The 18621-nt window shown below is 57.4% G+C and overlaps 3 protein-coding genes across 15 annotated transcripts in view; 2 read left to right on the top strand and 1 right to left on the bottom strand.

Moving 5' to 3' along the window:
- R3HDM2 (R3H domain containing 2) overlaps window positions 1-5338 on the bottom strand; it is a 61399-nt gene extending 56061 nt beyond the window's left edge. For 3 of the 13 annotated variants that reach the window (XM_042796402.1, XM_042796399.1, XM_042796400.1), the window contains exons 1-2: window positions 4324-4949; window positions 973-1245 (exon numbers count right to left, since the gene is read on the bottom strand). The gene's annotated coding sequence lies outside the window, so the exon portion shown is untranslated. Of the gene's footprint in view, window positions 1-972; window positions 1246-4323; window positions 4952-5315 lie in introns of those variants that run through there. The other 10 variants (XM_042796403.1, XM_042796395.1, XM_042796396.1 and 7 more) reach the window with 7 other exon arrangements.
- Window positions 5339-6130: 792 nt separating this feature from the next.
- Window positions 6131-9573, top strand: INHBC (inhibin subunit beta C). The gene is given in 2 exon segments (XM_032997785.2): window positions 6131-6757; window positions 8355-9573. Coding segments are annotated over 2 exon segments (1338 nt in total). The 5' UTR covers window positions 6131-6162; the 3' UTR covers window positions 9098-9573.
- Window positions 9574-16502: 6929 nt separating this feature from the next.
- Window positions 16503-18344, top strand: INHBE (inhibin subunit beta E). Its single transcript, XM_042796883.1, has 2 exons — window positions 16503-16782; window positions 17584-18344. Exons 1-2 carry the CDS (start codon window positions 16503-16505, stop codon window positions 18342-18344), a joined length of 1041 nt encoding a protein of 346 aa, XP_042652817.1.
- Window positions 18345-18621: the final 277 nt, after the last annotated feature.

Here is an 18621-nt window from a genome sequence, read left to right as displayed (position 1 = left end):
CTAGCTAGATGTGATGCAGAGTAGTGCAGTCAAAGCACCCTGTCACTGCTCTCAACCACAAGAAAAACTCAAAAACTTAAGCCCAGCAAAACCATTTCTAAAATAGTCACCTAGCAGTGAGTCTGTAGGAAGCCTGGAACAACGGTTTAGACAGAGAAAGAAATACTGTATTTGTCCCTATAAGGAATTAGCTTCAACTGTCTGCATAGCACATAGTTCTGCACACCACACAAGCAGGCTGCTGAGAAAGGCCCTAGGTAATGCTGGAACAAGAAAAACAGAGCTATCTTTATGCAAGCATGGTGCCTGGGTAAATCAGATTGTGTCTGGGACCCCAAGAAGCATCACCACATGAGTGGTACACAAACAGTCCAGCTTCCTCCAGCGTCTCAACAAGAGATGACCCACAGGTATCCAACAAATTCTAACCCACAGGATGTAAGAGGCCACAGATGCATTATGTTCTGGCGAGCTGGACTGCTAGATTTAGAAGTATCTGCTTCTTCCAATCCAATGACTAATACCCCAGGAGACTACAGATCCTGTCCCAAAGCAGCAACAAACAACAAAGATACCCGAGAAGAAATCTGAGAGAACTAACTAGCTCCTTTAATCCCACCCTGCTGAATGTACTACCAGCCCAGAGACTTGAACCTCACAGGTCAGATGGCTGCAGCTCAACACAGCACTTGAATAACTAGCATTATGTATCTCTGAATAGAGAGAAATACAGTTTCACCACAGAATTTAAATTCTCAGTTTTGATTCCAAGAAGCTCTAAGCAAACAAAGGTACCAAGATCCAGCCAAAGAGGAGGACAGTGCTATTTAAGAATTGTCCAATATTCTTAAATCACTCCAGGTTTCATCTTGTTCATGTTATGCACTTAGCTCAAACTATCCCTTAGGAACCACTCAGAAAAACTGCAATGCCTGGTAACTAAAGGGTCAACTGGCTCCATATCCTACTCACCTCTAAGGCACCAGTTCCCAGTCAGTCCCCACACTTGAGCAGAGGGAGATATAAGAGAATGGACCACGTCCAAGTGATGTTGCTCCTTCACAACTGGCAGGAGTTGATTTGAGAGTCTTAATCCAGCTCCTCAAAAGCCAGGTGGCTGTCTCCAGCAAAGCATCATCATTGCAAGCAACCTGCTGAGATCCATCCTCACTTGCACAATCCCTGGCGTCTGAAGTAAGGGTTTACTATCCAGTGAAGCTGCCATCAGACATCACACTTTGCCATCTTGGTAGACAGAGAAGAAGGAAATCAGTCTAATGTCTTTCCTCATCATCTAGTTTGTTCCATTAAAAAAACAAAACCAAAACCCTTTTATTTTTAAATACACACACACACACACACACACAGAGGAATAAGATTCCAAAGTTTTCTATGCAAATATAATCAGTACTTGCATTCCAAAGAAACAGGAATGAACAGGTAGGAAATCTTTACCAATATATGTTTAACACCTCATTGAAAATACAAAGATCTGTGGATGGAGAAGTGAGACCCTAAGAGAACACCTACAGAAAAATAAAGATTCCAGCAAATCACCAATGAACTACTTAATTTCCATTTAATCGGGAAGGAAGATTATGGCAAGCATACCTAGTATGACTTAATCAAGAATTTCCAGTGCATATTCAAGGAGAATGACACAGAGGTCACATCAGTCAGCCGTAATAGATTATAGGTAGCAGACAGGATAGAAATAAAAAATAATGGAGCATAAGGAATCAGAGTTATTTGAAGTAACCATGAGGAACCAGGTCCCAATTCTCAAAGAGAAATGGAGAACTGATCAAAGCAAGAGGTGAGACAAGATTCCCAACAAGTGCCAGTGACAGAAAACCAAACTGAGACCAGCCACGTGTAGAACTTCTCTGCATGCTGCCAACAGGAAAAGAAGCACTGAGACAGAGATTCAGAATTAGCAAGGGCACTGTTTTGATTTGTAAACAAGCATGTGTTCATCTGCTTGCTGACAAGCAAACCAGGTCCCACAACATACTCCCACTGCTCCCTATGGAGACAGAGGGAAAATCTTAAGCAGACCAATGACCTGGGATATCTGTGGCATACAGCATGCTCTCCCCTACAGTATCCATTCTTTGCAACACCAGACAGCCCTTACAGCACAACTGTCAGGTAAGGACAGCTCTGCTGTTCCACCGGTCTTGAAGAAGCAGCCACAACACCGTATCAAAGAGCTTCTTCCCCTGCCCCCACCACCTTCCCTACTGTTAGGACATAACTCTTCAGCCTACTCTTTGTTTGGTGATAAACAGGCACCAGAGCTTGGCAATATTTCCAGCTCTCCAAACAGGTTCTCTCTCTCGATCAAGTCTTCTTTCCAGCCCTTCTCTTCCCCAACCCTTTGGGTTCCTTACATTTTTTAAGTTTCGATTTTGCTCCAAAAATTAAGACAACCAGTAGTCTGCACCTACTGAGCAACACGTGCAGGATTAACAGCAGCTCTGAACTTCCAGCTCATGTCACACCTGAATCCTCTTCAGAGTGGTTCAGATTCTAATGGATCACTTTGCATAAACAGAGGGCAGAAAAGCAGCAGAAGCTATAATAAACTCAAGGTTTCTTTGTACTCACAGTTACAGTGGCATCCTTGAGCTTTGAGGAAAAATAAAGCCTGTCCTGGAAAGTTGGAAGCTTGGCACTTCTGCCGGAAGCTTGCTTAGTGTTGCTTGCAGTGAAGCTCACTCCCTTACCACTGCCACTACTAAGGCACACCTAGCTCCATTATCAGCACATATGGCTAAAAATACACCTTGTTTTTCCAGACATCTTTTGTCAGCACTGAAGCATCACAAAAGTATACAAAGAACAGGCAGAGCTAAAGCAGTTGAGTTCAGCTTTAAGTGCTCAGGAGAAAAGCTAATGCATTTCTGAGCTGATCAGTATCTATGTTAAGAAGATACCTACAGGCAACAGGTCATTCATTTTAGACAGATGCACTGAGTAGGGTGCTTGGTAGTACCTGCAAGCTGGTAAATCAGCTCCCAGGAACAAGAATCAGTTCTGCTCTCTGAAAAATCTAACACTTGTTTTGGGGCACAATTACACCATCTGAAACCACTGCAGACAGATCTCAGACAAAAAATGTGAGGGAGGTGGGATGATCATCTGTGCCGCATTTTCGCTGAGATACAAAACTGGAAGCCAATGTGGGGGAATTTTAAATTCCCCAGGAGGTCACAAGTCAAAGTGTTCAGGAATGAAGAGCAAGGATTCTGGTGATGCTCCTTCCCACTTTTTAAAAAATTATTATTAGTTTTTTATTAGGAGCAGGGAGTTGCCTCACAAGGAACACTTCACAGTGCAGGGGGCTACTGTATATAGCACTGCGGAAGAGCAGAAAACAAGAATGTAAATCTTATGTCCAAATTAAAATTCAAGACAATGTCTAGAATAAGCCTATACAGCCAGCCCTGATATCCTGACCACTGCATCTTCGTTGCTTTTGATAAATAAGCTAACTGTAGTACAGGTCAGCCAGGCTCACCAATATGTAGTACACTTACACTACAGTGAACAGACAACTTGAGGCTGCATGGGAAACAGGTGAAGACATAGCAAGAAAGGGCATATCCCGGGACAGGGTGAAATGAGAGGGATCTTACACCAAAACCTGTGCAAGACAAAAAAGTTGGAGTAAGTCAAAATGACACAGCAGTAGCAGAAGCAAGTACAGACCCTAGAGAGATGAGAGTCAAATAAGGACTTTATCAACAAGTTCAGATTCTCTGAGGCCTAATAGAGAGCAGAAATAGCTGCTCATTTAAGGAACAATCGTTAATAAAAGAGACAGCAGAAAACCATCGGGGTCTGAAAATCACCCTCAATGAGCCAGTTATGAAATGGATAGAGCTTTGTCCACCATTTAAGAAGCTGTCACAGTCTTTGCACAGCACTCCCCCAGATCCATGCTGGCCTTTTGAAAGGCAAATACCCTCCTATAAGCAGTGTCTGAAAGACAGAGCATCATGAAGGCCTTTATAAAACCAGAGATCAGTGCAGAAGCCTAGGCCTGGGCTCAGCTTTCTTGCCCATCTCACAACAAAGAGGCCAAAAAGAACAATGACTGAAAACCATAAAAAGCTGTCATCGATGAAAGAGATAATCTAGATAAAATTCTGAAGGAAATAAGGGAAGGGATTAAAAAATATTCTCACCATGAGTGACATAAGAGAGGTAACAATCTACCAGCCACGTCTATTTACACACTGTATCAGGCACTCAGGACAACCTCTATCAAACCATTTCAAACAGAGCACAGGAAGACTTTAAGTAATATCAACTTACCTGTGAAACTTGCTGCCAGAATGCTGCACTGGCAGGAGTCAGAGACAACTTTGACTCTCAGGCAGACAGTCCAAACATCTACAGGCACCCAAAAATTCCCTGTGCAGATTTAAATGTGTCACAGGGCAGAGAACACTAAGTAACAAAACAACCCTTCCATGTGTCCCATTAGTGGCCTACACAGGGCCTCCAGAATCCCTCATGAACGCACTGCAGCCAAGCCAGAAGACAAACTTCTCCGTCAATTTTAATCCTGTTGTTACACAAAGCAGGACCCTGGCAATCAGAAATGTTTCCAGGAAAGTTTCAAAGCAAAGACTTGGTCTGTGAGGATACCAGAAAACCTTACTACAATTTCAAACGCTTGAATGGATGCCTAGCCATCAATAACATGCGGCCTCCTCTCACACTTGTTGCTCCCCTTCCACCTTGGCCTCCTACAAGTGCTGTACAGCAGGCAGAAGCTGGGAAACAAGGCAGCCCCGGCAGGCTCAGGCACTTTCGGATCGCACAGGGATGCCCCGTGTACCCGGGCCAGCCAGGGATGCGCGCTGCGGCTACCATGTGCTCCGCGAACTTGCCAAAGCAAGCGGCTCGCTGCAAACTCCTCCACCGACCGACACCACGGCGAGCCCCGCAAGCCCCGACGGCCAGCAACGCTCGGAGATGGCGGAGACCCGGCCGGCCGCCGCCACCGACCGCCCCCCCCCCCCCCCCCCCCCCCCCCCCGAGAGGGGCAGCCCGGGGGCCGGACACCGCCTCCGGGCGCGCCCTACCGACACCCCGGCCCGCGGCGGCGAATCCCGCAGCCCCGCCAGCGCCAGGAGCACGGCCCCCGCGGGGACGGGGGAAGGAACAGGGACGCGGGGGGGAGATTGCAGGCGGGTTCCCCGCGGGCGGCGCGTCCCCGCCCGGCCCGGGGACACCGCCGACCACCCTGCCGGCCCCGGCCCACCATCGACCGGCCCTCGCCCCCGGCGGCGTGCACTTACCGGGCCGGGCCGGGCCGGGCCCTGCGCCGCGGGGCCGCCACCACCACCCCGGGCCGGGCCTGGGCCAGCGCGGGCCGCCCGGGCGGGGCGGCGGAAGGGGCGGAGGGCAGGAGGGGCAGCCGGAACGGGGAGAAAAGGGGAAAGAAACGGAGGAGTGGGGGTGCGGGGGGAGAGGGAGGGGGGAAGGGGGAGGAGGGGGGGAGGGGGGGGGAGCAAAAAAAAAAAAAAAAAAAAAAAAAAAAAAAGGAAAGGAGCGGCGAGCCCCTCCCCCGGCGGGCGTGATTCTGCGTCACTACCCTGTGCGGCGTACGTCACCATGCCGCGCCTGCCTCGCGCCCGTTGTCGTAGCAACCTGCCAGACGCGGCGCCCTGGAAGGCGGAAGGAACGCGGCAGCGCCCCCTGGCGCAGCGGAGGGCGCCGCGGGGAGCAGAGAGGCTCCCGCCGTTCGGGGGCGGAGCCGCCGCTGCGCCAGACTCCATCCCCTCGTGGCCCCTCCCCCGGCGCGCCGAGCGCGGGACACGGGCTCTGCCCGGGGGGGGGGGGGTCCCGCCCCCGGGGATTCCCCGTCTCCGGGGGTCCCGCCCGCACCGTGGGGGCCCCACACCGCACCACGGACAGCCACCGTCGCCCCTGGAACCGCCCCGTCCGCGGGGACCCCTGCCACCTTCCCGGGCGCCCCCCCCTGGCGTGGGCAGCCGGGTGGGACTGGGGGGGGGCACCCTTGGCCACAGCGGGTAGCTCGGGCCCGAGCCGCAGCCCCCGGGGCCGAGCCGTGAGAGCCTCGAGCGGGAGCGCCATCCGCCCGGCTCCACCTTAACCCGGGGCGAGCCGTGCCGCGGGTGCCCCATGCCCGGGACAGGCTCCTGCGGGATCACAGGGGCGTTTATCTCGCCCGAGATCAGCCAATATTTGTGGCCACGTCAGGAGAACGAGCCCTTCCTCACTCCCCGCTCCTGTGAAGTCCAGCACTGTCCTGCTGCCGCGCTCTGCTCTCCTGGCCTCAGTGCTGCTGTCCCAGTTTGACTCGGGCTTATCGGACAGCTGGAGGAACACTATTTGCTGAGACCCCCAAGCTGTCACCTCCTGGCAACGGAGATGACAGCCACGATGGCTTTCCTGCTCCTGAGCCTTCTGAGGATGGCGGCTCCCAAGGGAGTGTGGTGCCCGGCCTGTGGGCTGGCGGCCCTGGCCCCCACCACGCAGCGGGACGTGCTCATCGCGCTGGCAAAGCAGAGCATCCTCTCAAAGCTCCGCTTGCCAGACAGGCCCAATATCACTCAGCCTGTGTCCAGGGGGGCCCTGCTGACTGCTCTCCGCAGGATGTATGCGCAGCGCGTGGACATGGCCGTCTCCCCAGGGGTGCCCCATGATGGCAGCATCCCACACCTGCGTTCTGGGATGGGTCTGCAGGAATACGAGGTCTTGAGCTTTGCTGAGTCAGGTCTGTACAGACCCCCCATCCCATGGGCATGGTCAGATGGGCCCTGAGGTGGGGGGTACAGAGGGAGGGAAAGTCTTGCCTGTGGGAAGGTGGTGAGAGGTTTCCTCTTCTGCACAGGCATTTCAAAAGCTCTGCGCAAGGGCATCACGCTCCTGCAAGCAGTGCCAGGCTATCTACCAGGCCAGCAGGCACACTGCTGTTAGAAGGAATGGCAGTGAGAGGCTCCATATCCAGAACCATTGCATTCACGTTTCGAGCTTACCCCAACCAGCTGTCTCTTGTCATGGGCAGGGGAAGCAATACTGAGGCTCTGGGGCCTCTCTCATTAACCTATGGTACATTTTGGGGCAAGGGGGTGGGCACAGGAGCAAAGATCGACTGCTGTATCATTTGAATTTGTTGTCCATTTCTGTTCAACCCTCCCCACTTGTGCTAGAATTGGAGGGGTCAGATGGTCATGTTTTTCAAAACATGATTTTAAGCCTAGGTTCCCCATCAGCTTGCAATGTGTGGACTTAGGTCTCCAAAGCCCGTCTACTCCCTGCACTCAATTGTGTCTCCACTTCCTACTCAAAGTGATGGGCTGACACATTTTACTCCAGAATCAGCTGTGTTCCTGGGAGGAGAGAGCTCTCCAAATTGTGCTTAGGGGTCCTGACAAGTATAACTGGAAAAACAGGGTCCTGTACTCTTCACTTCTACCAGGCAAGTGCAGTCTTCTTTGGAAAGAAGCAGAATTGCTGCTCCATCCTGCAGAGCTTCCTTCTGCACTGTCACTTTGCCCAGCTCAAACTGCTGCTTTGTGAGGTGTGGGGGGCACACACTCCCCTTGCAGACCTTTGTGTGCTTTGCATGGCTGCTGTGGGATAGCAAGGGCTTGCTGTGTCCTCGAAGACCTCTGGGAACAATGCCCCTCCGCAGTACATTGTGATCCCATGCATGAGGACAATGGGGAGTTGTCTCCTGGTTTGGTGAAGTGTCTGCTGGAAGCAGAAGAGCCAGCACGAACCACAGGGCTGAGCCCAGTCTCTCATCCTGCTGTGCTGTGCCAGACCAGAGAGGATGAGGGTTGTGTCCTCACGGGCAGAGCTGTGCCAGGGAGCCCAGCGTTGCTCTCGCGGTCCCCGTCAGCCCTTCCTTTGCGAGGAGGAGAGGCAGCTCTGCAGCCTCAGCAGCAGCAAGGGTGGGACATGCTGGAACAATGTCAGGTGGTGATTCCAGCCATGGAAAGCACAGGTAGTCCTGGAAGAGCAAATCAGCATGACTGCCTTAAATCCAAGGCTGGTTTGCACAGCTGGATAACCTACTCCAAAATCCTCCAGCACCTTCACTGACAAGGCAGATATTAGGCCAGAGGAGGTGGAACCAAGCCGGGTTGCTGCATTCAGCACCAGGCCCAGATGCTGCTGCTTTAGAGTGGCGTAAAAAGGAGGAGCAGCAGCAGTGCAGGGAAGTAGAAACCCCTTGACACTTGTATGTACTGCATCCTGCTCCCTGGCTTGGATATACCTCCCATTTGCTCTGACTCGGTGGTCCTCAGCTGGGGGATGCCCTCGCCACCCTCCCCTCCTGACTCTGCTTTCGGTTCTGTGCACAGGATCCTCCACCTCCCGCAGCATTCGCCTCCATTTCCACTTCACCCAGGAGCTGGCTGGGACCACAGAGATCCTGCAAGCCACTCTCTACTTGTTCTGGGCAGTCCCTGGCCCCGGGACATATCCTGTCACCATCAGACTCTTGCAGCCGGACCCGATGGGGTTGAACATGACTGTGGCCAGCGAGACACGTCTGGAGGTGCAGAGAACCGGCTGGGCCACGCTGGATGTTGGCCGAGCTGTCCAGAGCCTCTTTAGCCAAGGGAGTCAGAGGCTCACTGTGGAGCTGGAGGTGGCAGAGGACTGGGGGTCTCCCCTCCTGGCTGGCCACAGTGATTCCCACTGGCCATTTGTGGCTGCCCAGGCCCGGGCCAGGATGCCCCACCGGGTCCAGCGGCGTGGCATTGATTGCAGTGGAGACTCTCGGATGTGCTGCCGCCAGGAATTCTTTGTGGACTTCAAGGAGATTGGCTGGGAGGACTGGATCATCCAGCCAGAGGGATATCACATGAACTACTGTGCAGGGCTCTGCCCCATGCACATGGCTGGCATCCCAGGCCTCGCCGCCTCCTTCCACACGGCTGTCCTCAACCTCATCAAAGCCAACAATGCAGATGCAGCCATGGATTCCTGCTGCGTGCCCACGCAGCGTCGGCCCCTCTCCCTGCTCTACTATGACCGGGACAGCAATATTGTCAAGACTGACATCCCTGACATGATTGTCGATGCCTGCGGTTGTACCTGACTGGCTGCCTGAGGAGGCAGGAGAGCAGGACCCGTGCTGTGCAGGGCTCCCCTCCTCCTGGCCCCTCTCTGGCACTGCAAGACCTGGCGAGCTGCTGAGAGATGGGAAGCCTCACAAGGTGTTTTCTCCTCCTGAGGTTGAAGCATCAAGGGTAATGCTGAATCTGCAAGTCCTCTCCTCCCTCACCTCCTACATAGCTCTTTTCCCCCTTCAGATCTGCCCATGGATTCCTCACTGCCCACGAGCCTCTGCCTCTGAGACCGGTTCCTGATGAACACCAACCCTTCTACCTGCAGGATTCTGCAGAGCGTAACTCCCCAGGCAGCTCAGGGCAGCCTCAGCTCACCCTGCTGCTGGTCCCAGACCACGGCCATGGTGCAGTCCTCAGTGCTGCAACATGAACATGTGCTCTTCAGGTAACGGGTCCCAGCAGCAGCCACCTCTGGCTGCTGGGGGAGGTAGAAGCTGAAAAATTGCTGGGGAATGGCTAAGCCAGAGGGCAGAAGGCTATCCATGGGGCCCCACACCTCAGTGGGACATGAGGTTGAGGGGGGGGAGGAAGGGGAAATTGATCCCTGTGGGAGAAGTGTCTCTCCCTCTCCAAGCATCCCAAGCTACCTGGTATTCAATAAAAGACTCCCAGTCGTAGTGTGTGCACATGTATGTGTACACGCGTACCCTGTCATTAGCCCGCACATCTTTCACCTCTCCCTAGGTGCAATGTGGTGGCTGTGCCCTAGCACAGACAGCCCCAAGATGGCACAGAATGACCCACTCTGCCATGTGCAGCCCTCTCCTAATCAACGACTCGGTTATAAAACCCAGGTAGCGGGGTTGGGCATCCACCACCAGGACACACTGTGCCCAAAGACTGCAATGCTGCTGGTCCCCACAGCTCTCATGCCCTCGGCCCCTTGATTGCCTTTCCCAAAGGGATGCAGAACCCCTGACTTATCTCAACCAGATCCAGGGCATGATGTGGAAGCCCCTGTAAACAGGGGGCTTGTGATTCCCACCAGGGAAGGCACCATTCCTTAGTTGGGCCAAATTTTCCATTCCACCAAAACCATCTATATTTGGCCATTCTTGTCCCAAGTCAGGACAAAACGGAGCAACTCTTCTCCCTTTTAAAGTGGACAGAAACTGCCAGGCAAGACTGCCAAAGCTACAGTGCCCAGGACGTGCAGCCTTGCCTACAACCCCATGCCAGCTCCCTCACTGGGAAGCGACCTCTCGGCATGCCTCTGGCCCGCAGCCTGGAGCAGCTGCCCCCTTTGCTGCCCCTCGCCAGCCTGGCTGGCAGCAAAGTGGGACATGTCAGTGCCGTGAGAGCTGGGAGCAAAGGGCAGCTCTGACACATCAGCACCATTATGTAATCTTGTGTTAGGGTTTCTCCACTGCTTCCCACGTGTCCCTCATGTGTGAGGGCTGAGAAAGCAGGGAGAGGGTGCTGGGGGTGGGAGGTTGAGGAGGGGAGCTCCTGGGATGATCCCCCAAGCTACATGCAGCTGGCTGGGGTGAAGCTGGGTGACTGTAGTCCTGTGGTCCACCCTGCAAGCACTGATGACCCCATCCTAGAGGCTGGAGATGGAGATGAGCTGGGTGGGAAGAGGGTCGGCAGAGGGAGGAGGGTGGTGTCAGACCCTTTCCCCATCTGGCTTGAAGGATGGCTTTGCATCTGCTGTCCCACTCTCGGATCAGTCTAGGGTGGTCAGAGCCACAAGCAGCTCTGGCTGGAGCGGCGGTCAGGATGTGCATTGCCCCAGCAAACCTGTGACACCTTGAGCAGGGATGGAACAAGTACTAGCAGGAGACAGTGTCTGCACATGTTGCGTGCGTCCTGAGGCAGGCGCTCCCACTGACCCCTGCTGCAGTGGGGACCCACATCTCCCCATCAGGTCGCAGCAGCCACCGTGCAGAGATCCAGGCTTCCAGGCCCTGGTGCCTCCAGGACTCAGACCTGAAGGGTACCCGCTGACCCAGCTGCTGCACAGGCAGGGTGGAAGACTTGGGGATCAATACTGTCTGGGACCCAAGGCCACTTGCGCAAACCCAAAGAGGGTTTTGTGTTTGTTTTTTTCTGCTTTTTTTTTTTTCCCTTCTTTTTCCAATGCCTCTTTTCACTGTCTGTATTTATTGAACAAACAGCTTTCCTGGGGCCAGTGCTGAACTCTCTAGGCTGCAGCAGGCATGGGCGGAAAGCGGCCGAGTGAAGGGATAGAGGAGCTGTTGGCTGGGCCCTGTGGCCCTACAGATGCCTCAATTCAGGGCAGCACAAGCCCAAGACCCTGAGCTGAGGCATCTGTAGGTGCCCCAATCCCACCCACAGGGCTGGGATGTCCCCAGTTCCCCTTCCTGGCCCTGCAGCACTCTTGCTGGGAACTTCCCCCCACTCTCCACCAGGCTCAGAGCGGAGTGGGGCTGGCTGCTTCTTGCTGCTGCACAAACCCTGTGGGGCACAGGTGCCTTGCCTGAAACAGCACCCCCTCTCTACCTGCTCCCCAAACCCCAGCTCTGCCCTTTGCTGGGTTGCACATGTGCTCTCTGGACACCACAGGACACAAAGCCGGCTCTGCCTTCCAACCCTGCAGGGACACTGTCCCCAGCCCTCAGGCACAGGGATGGGGGGCATCTCCTGGTCCAGACCTCCCTGCAACCCAATGGACATGAAGGTCCTGCTGATTCGGGTTGCCTGGGTTGGCAGCAGCTCCCCCAAGAAGGGTCGCAGTTTCTGAGGACCCTCCCTGTCACTGGCAACTTGAGATTAGGGCAGAACACATTGTCCTGGGGGTTTGCCAACCACCTGAAAACGTGCCTTCTCTGGTGCCTTCAGGTCAGAGGTTTCCCAGATGAGCAGGGTCCAGGGTCCTGCAACACAGGACCTCCTCTCCATGCACATGGCTTGTCCCACTCCCATGGGAAACAGGATGCCTGGGTGCAGCCTACAGCCCCTTTCCCACTCACAGCATGAGGCAAGGGTGACCAAGGTTCAGGTATCTCATGGTGGCACTCTCACATGGGGAAGACTGCAAGGGTGAGGAAGGTGCAGTCAAGGAAGGGTGATCCCCCAGGGCCAGGCACAGCTACTTCCCTGCCTGCTGTGGGGCTGGCACAGGGCTGAGGCACATGGCACACAGGGGCCCCCAGCACACACAAGGAGCTGCTCAGCCCCCATAGCTGGTAGCCCAGGCAGGAGCTGTGTATTTATAGCCCTGACAAGCTGCACATGGAAAAGTGACTATCTGGGCTTCACCACAGCCCCGTCTTATTTTGCAAGTCTTCTCCATTGTCAGTGAAAGTAACTTTGGTATAAGCATGAAGACACAGTATCAAGTCAGGGTCTTCAGGGAGCAGAACAAAAAACCTGAGGGCAGCAGGATGCAACTTCTCGCTGGGCATCCACTCCTCCTTCACCAGTGGGAACAGAGAGGGGATGAGGGCTGTGTTCACATCACAGTGGCCCCTCTCCCCTTGTTGTGACACCGCACTTCTGCTGGGGTCCCCTGTTCACTCAGGGGGTTTGGAGGGGGTGTCTCGGCAAGCACACCCAGCTGCCATGAGATACTTCTGCACTGGCCCGTCCTGCGGCCCTCCAAGCCTGGCCCAGCGCTGGAGATGCCATGCAGACAGCATCGACCCAGCACTCGAGCTGTGCCCTTGGGCTGTGCCAGATCTGACAGAGAGGGGAACACAAGCTTCACGAGGTGCTGTCCCCTCGGCCTCTGCTCCGCGAGGGGACAGGGATGTGCAGCTGCTGCTCCTGGAAGGAGCCTTTGCCAGTATCAACAGACCCTGAAGCAAAGGTCCAAGCGCGGTGTGCCAGAGGACGGTGTGCCTTGGCAGGGCCTGGCTCTCAGGGGAGGGGTGGGAATTCCTGAAAGCCCCTGGTGTTGCCTTGAGGAGGGTTAATTTTTAATTTTCAGTCTCACAGGCAGTTTCCAGCCAGCAGCACCCGGCTCGGGGGCACCCAGTGACCCGCGCTGGGCGTCTTCGGTGCAGCTGGTGCGAGGTACCGGTCCCCCCCCGGTGCCGGCCCCCGCTGAGCGCCCGTGCGCCCGCCGGCGCTGATCGCCCACGGGCGCCCCGTCCCCGCCCGCCCGCCCGCCCGCTGCGGCCCGGCCGGAGCCCGCGGGCCCGAGAGCGGCTTCGCTCCGCGCCGCCGGGAGGAGCCCGCGGGCCGCCAGAGCCGCGGCCGGGCGGGGAAGGGCCGGGCCGGGGGGCCGCGGGGCCGGGGCAGCGGCGGCGGGCTGGGCCAGGCCGCCCCCTCCCGTCGCTTGCCGGGGCGGCAGCCGGGCCCGCGGCAGCCGGGCGAGGAGCGCGGGGCGCCGGGGGAAGCGCGGCCGCCGACCTTCCCGCCCTGGCCGTGAGCCCTGGCCTCGGGCCCTTCCCACGGCCGGACCCCGGCCTGCCCAGCCCCGCCAGCCCAGTGCCCCAGCCCTCCGCCGGCCTGTGCCCCGGCTTCCCGCTGCGTGCCGGGCCCCCGGCCCAGGGGCACGGGCAGGCCCTCCGGCCCCGCTCCTGCCTTCAGCGCTTGCTCCAGCACCACTTGCCTTGCCGGCTGTTCCCCGAGCCCCCTGCCCAGGAACTCCTCCATCCTGTGGCCCCCGGCACTTGCCCCAGGGAAGAGGGGCCTGTGGGGAGGAAGCAGTTCAGTGCCGGAGCCTGGCCTATGCCATGGCCCCCCCCAGGCGAGGGTCTCAGCGGGGTTTGACATTGCCTTGTCTGACAGTGGTGGCAGAGCCACGCAGAAATCGGCGTTCTTGCTCAGGTGCTGGTGCATGAGCTCTTGGAGGGGGGGGGGTCCTTGCTTAACCCAGTCCGTTGGCACCTCTAGGTCAGGTCGTCAGGTGCCATGCTTGCCCCACCGGACACAAGGTCGGAGGCCCAGAAGCCATGTGTGCAGCAAGTGCTGGGCCTGGGGGGGGACCTGGGGGTGGTATTTTGGTCAGGCTGGTCTCTGGGCTTTGCTTTCTGGGAACTGCTTAATCAACAACACACTTATGCAATGGGTGCAAGAACCACTCACGGCTCTGTGCTGACCCCTGGCCTAGATCTGGTGGGCCAGAGTGCGCGGGGGGGGGGGGCATGCAGCAGCGGTGTGAGGGGGCAGGCAGGTCAGATGCTCTCACTACGCTGGAGGTGAAATGTGGGTTCATGACAGCAACCATGGGGTGCTGCCTTGTGCAGAGGGATGCTGGCAGGTTTGAAGGGATTAATCCCTTTGGAGAGACCCTAGTCCCCAGCCTGGAAAGGATTGTGGGTTAGAAAGTAATTCACCCTTTTTACCACAACTCTTTGCCCCCTGTTTCATTCTGTGCCACAGCCCTGATCCTGGCTCTGTGGATCTGTCAGGGAAGGAGGAATTCAGCAGGGTATCGTGCCTCAGTTTCCCTTTCCTGCATGTGTAAAGCTACGATGTGGCTGCCAGGAGGTGGTGGTGACACAGAGGCTTTAACGGCCTGCCTGGCCTGGCATCTGGGCCAGTGCCACTCAGTGATGCAGCTTGGGACTCCCTCCAGCTTGCTGCATGTGGAGAGAGTATCGGGTGGAGGGACCTGGTTCCCTTGTTGGGTTGAAGGCAGCAGCAGCTCTGCCCTGTGCGGAATTTAACCTGCCTTGAGAGCCAGAAATGAAACGTTCCACTTCCAGTATGGGAACATGGAATAAAAGGCAGGGGAATGGGCATGCAGTACACGTGTGAGCATGTTCACAAACGGAGCATGTATCCAAATATGCGGGATGGGGGACTGAACATGTGTTTGCAAGGGAGTATGCAGATGTGTATGTACCAATGAGCATCTGTGCAAGTGAGCGCCTGTGTGCTGTAAGCATGCCTGAGCGTGCACAGTGCCCCTGTGTCTGGATGAAAGTGCCATCTGCCCAGTCCTGCCGGTGCCCAGGCAGTGCCACCTCTGTGCTGCCTGCAGCCGGGGCTTGCAGGTCCTGTGGGAGCTGTGCTCCCAGTCCAGGCTGTGACCACTCTTTCCTCTCTGTTGACATTCCTAGGCTATTCTGGGAGCTGCCAGCAGGCCCAGCCAGCTGAGAACTTTGCCCCTTGCACTATGGTTGCATCATCTCCGGTGGGTGCTTTTTCCCAGACAGCCCACTCTGTTTACACGTCACCTCTGTGCTTGGCCAGAGGCAGGGCCTCTGTGTGGTCAAGACCTTGGAGTCAGTGCTGCATGGCACGGTGGGCACAGGACATGCCTGAAGGGCTGGCTGGGCTTCAGGTTCCCACTGCACTCTGTGGGTTCCCTGCTCTGGCACAAGACCGCTGGGCTCTCCTGTGCACGCAACAACACGGCACCTTGCACCACTTTCGGGAGATTTCTACAGGGCTCTGCCCTGGCCTAGGCTGTGCATCCTGCTCTAAGCACAGCTTCTGGGGCTAAGAATGCGAAGAGCATCTTCGGATTGATGTGACACTGGCTGATACCTCGTGAGCCCTCAGTACATACAAACATCCATTTTAATTAGTGAGGAGGAGGGTGCAATACTATACACCTTCGCTGGCCCTGTCCAGCTCTGTCCTGGGGTGAGGCTGGACCAGGCAGTCCCAAGGGTAGGCTCAGACCCCCAAACTCATCACACAGTAGGAGTGACAAAAGCCCAGAGATGTGAACAGTCGCCAGAGAGCTGCAAATGTCATCCTGGAAACTGTCCATGATCCCTGCTGGCTCCTCTGTCAGAAATAAGAGACTGGCTCTGCTAGGATGGCTACGGGGTGCCCGGGGGGCAACGCACAGGCTGTGGGGGCAGGTCTGTAGGCTCCCCGGGGAGGCAGATGAGGCCAGGACCCATTCAGCAGGCTGCTCCAGGACCAATGCTCCTGCACCCGGCCAGGATCTGTCCCAGCCCTCACTTCCCACAGGTTCTGGACCAGGCAGAGGAGCTCCGTGGCCCTTGCGGGGGTGCCTGGCCGGGTCCCTCCGCACCCGGGGGGGCAGACGCGAGGGTGGGCGGCAGGCGGGAAGAGCCTGCGCGCACACGGGTGTGCAAGCCTCGTGGGCGCGCACCTCGGCACGTACCACTCCTTGTGCACACCCACGTGAAGCTCCCCGTGCACGGCCTCCCGTGTGACCCCCCCCGCTCGTGTCCAGCCCCCGCGGTGCCGTCTGCGGGTGCAGCGTGGGCAAGGCAGGTGCTCGGCCGAGGAACTCCTCCCGCGGGGTCGCGGAGCCCCTTCCCCCGGGGCAACGGGGCGCCACCCGCCCCCGCCGCGGGGGGGGGGGGGGGCTAATCGCGGTAATCCCCCGCCCCGGCCGCGGCCCGACGGGACGGGACAGGCAGGTGAGCCGGCCAATGGCGGGGGGGCGCCGGGCCCGCCCCCGGCCGCAGGTGCCCAAAGCGGGCGGGCAGCGCCGCGCCACTGCCGGTGCCGGCTCGGTCCGTCCCGTCGGTGCCGATGGCGGGCCCGTGGCTGCTGCTGGCGGCGGTGCTGTGCGCGGCGGCGGAGCAGCCGCGCTGCCCGTCGTGCGCGGCGGGCGCGGAGCGGCGGCTGCTGGAAGAGGCGGCCAAACGGCAGCTGCTGGAGAAGCTGCGGCTCCGTGAGCGGCCGAGGCTCGCCCACGCCGTGCCCCGCGCCGCCGTGGCCCGCGCCCTGCGGCGGCTGCAGGCGGGTGGCGCTCGCCGGGGCCCCGGCGACGACGAGCAGGGCTACGAGATCATCAGCTTCGCGGAGCCAGGTGGGTGCGCGGGGCCCGCCGGCAGCCGGGCGGCCCCCGTGGGCTCCCGACGGGGCTTGAGCGAGCCGGCTCGCACTCGGTGCCAGAGCGCGGGAGACCCTGGGCGAGCCCCTGTCGGTCCGGCCCCGGGGGCAGCGTCTCCCTGCCCTGGGCTGGTGGGGACCTGCAAGGATGTGCAGTCCCCAAAACCCAGGGTCCTGGCCGCCTACCTCCTCACAGCGGGGTGAGGGTGCCTGAAGCCCCGCGCAGCCTATGATTAAATCATTAGTTAATGCACCTGCTGTGTACTAGTGACCTCCCTGCGCTGCTGATGCTGGGAGGCTCAGCCTGGGAGAAGGAGAGATGGCCCCTCTTTTGCTCCTCTGCGTTGGTCACTTGGGACCCCACACCTGAAGTGCTGTAATGCCTTTTCCCTTCCTGAAGGATGGGGCCAAACCAGGGTGGCCGGGACTCCGGCTTGGGAGCTGCAAGGACTAGCCTGGGGGCAGAGGGGGGGGAGGCTGTAAACTCTTCAGCCTTGCACCCTGCAGCAAAGGGGAAGGGCCAGGTGAGAGCAGGTGCCCCCCTGCTCCCTTCTGTGCCCATTCTGCCAGGCAGTGTGGGACAGCCCCCCATTCTAACACTGTTCCCCTCCAGGTAGCCTTCCTGAGGAAGGGAGTGGAATGTATTGAGGACTCTGGGAAGGAAGGGAAATTTGTAGATCATTCCTGGGAAGAAACTGAAAGAGATTTGCCTTGATGTGCAGTCTTACCTTCCCTAGCATCCTACAGCATTCATCTCCTCATCCCTTTCTCCCCTCAGATCCCACGTTTCCCTCTGGCTTGGGGCTGCAGTTCCAGTTCAGCCGTACACAAGACCAGGACGTTCACATCCTGCAGGCTCAGCTTTGGCTCTACCTTCGAGTTCCCCGAGACCTGGTAGCCAGCCTCACCCTGAGAATCTTCCTTGCTGCTGGGGAAGATGATTTGGTGAGGGGCAATCGCACGTTGCTGAGTGAGAGGCGACTGAGTGCCAAGGGCAGTGGCTGGCGCGCCTTCACCCTCATGCCTGCCCTCCAGAGTTTCTTTGGGGGAGAGCGCAGGACCCTGCGGCTGGAACTGGAAAGCCATGGGGATGGGGGTGGTATTGTGGCAATAGTCAATGCCAGCTGGTCCCACCAGCCCTTCTTGGTGGCCAAGGCGAAGGTGCGGGAGTCAGGACACCACATGGCCAAGCGCAGCCTCCGGTGCAGCCAGAACTCCAACCTTTGCTGCCGCAAGGACTACTATGTGGATTTCCGTGACATCGGTTGGAATGACTGGATCATTAAGCCTGAGGGCTACCAGATAAACTACTGTGTGGGCCAGTGCCCTCTACATGTGGCAGGCAGCCCTGGGATGGCCTCTTCTTTCCACACAGCTGTCTTCAACCTTGTCAAAGCTAACAACATCCAGGCATCGGGGCACTCTTGCTGTGTGCCCACGCGACGCCGGCCACTCTCTGTCCTCTACTTTGATCGCAATAGCAACATTGTCAAGACTGACATCCCTGACATGATTGTTGATGCCTGTGGCTGTAGCTAGGGTTGGGGGAGCCGCGCTGGGTACCCACTTTCTCCAGGACTGTCTCTCTTGGGGGGGTGGGAGGGGGAGAGCTGGAGAGCTACCTTGAGCTGGAATCAGACTGTGGTGCAATGGACCCCTTTGGAAAGGTTGAGAGGGAGGGAGAGGGTCTCATCAGAGGGAACAGGGGTTGTCTCCAGAGAGCACCTGGGGCAGGGGTCTCTGGAGGCATGTTGGACAGAGCCAAGGCCACATCAGACTGCCTGAGTCTGAGCTGTGGGTCGTTGGTGACTCTGGG

The sequence above is a fragment of the Tyto alba genome, unplaced genomic scaffold (genome assembly GCF_018691265.1).
Source record: "Tyto alba isolate M040663 unplaced genomic scaffold, T.alba_DEE_v4.0 Super-Scaffold_23, whole genome shotgun sequence".
Lineage (NCBI taxonomy): Eukaryota > Metazoa > Chordata > Aves > Strigiformes > Tytonidae > Tyto > Tyto alba.
The sequence above is the reverse complement of the archived record's forward strand: the minus strand, read 5'-3'. Positions and strand labels throughout refer to the sequence as shown.

Bases quoted from the DNA above. Each gene is read 5' to 3' on its own strand.
- INHBE (XM_042796883.1), top strand. From the start codon at position 16,503: ATGGCGGGCCCGTGGCTGCTGCTGGCGGCGGTGCTGTGCGCGGCGGCG. The intron at 16,783-17,583 runs GTGGGTGCGCGG...TTCTCCCCTCAG, and splicing joins CATCAGCTTCGCGGAGCCAG to ATCCCACGTTTCCCTCTGGC.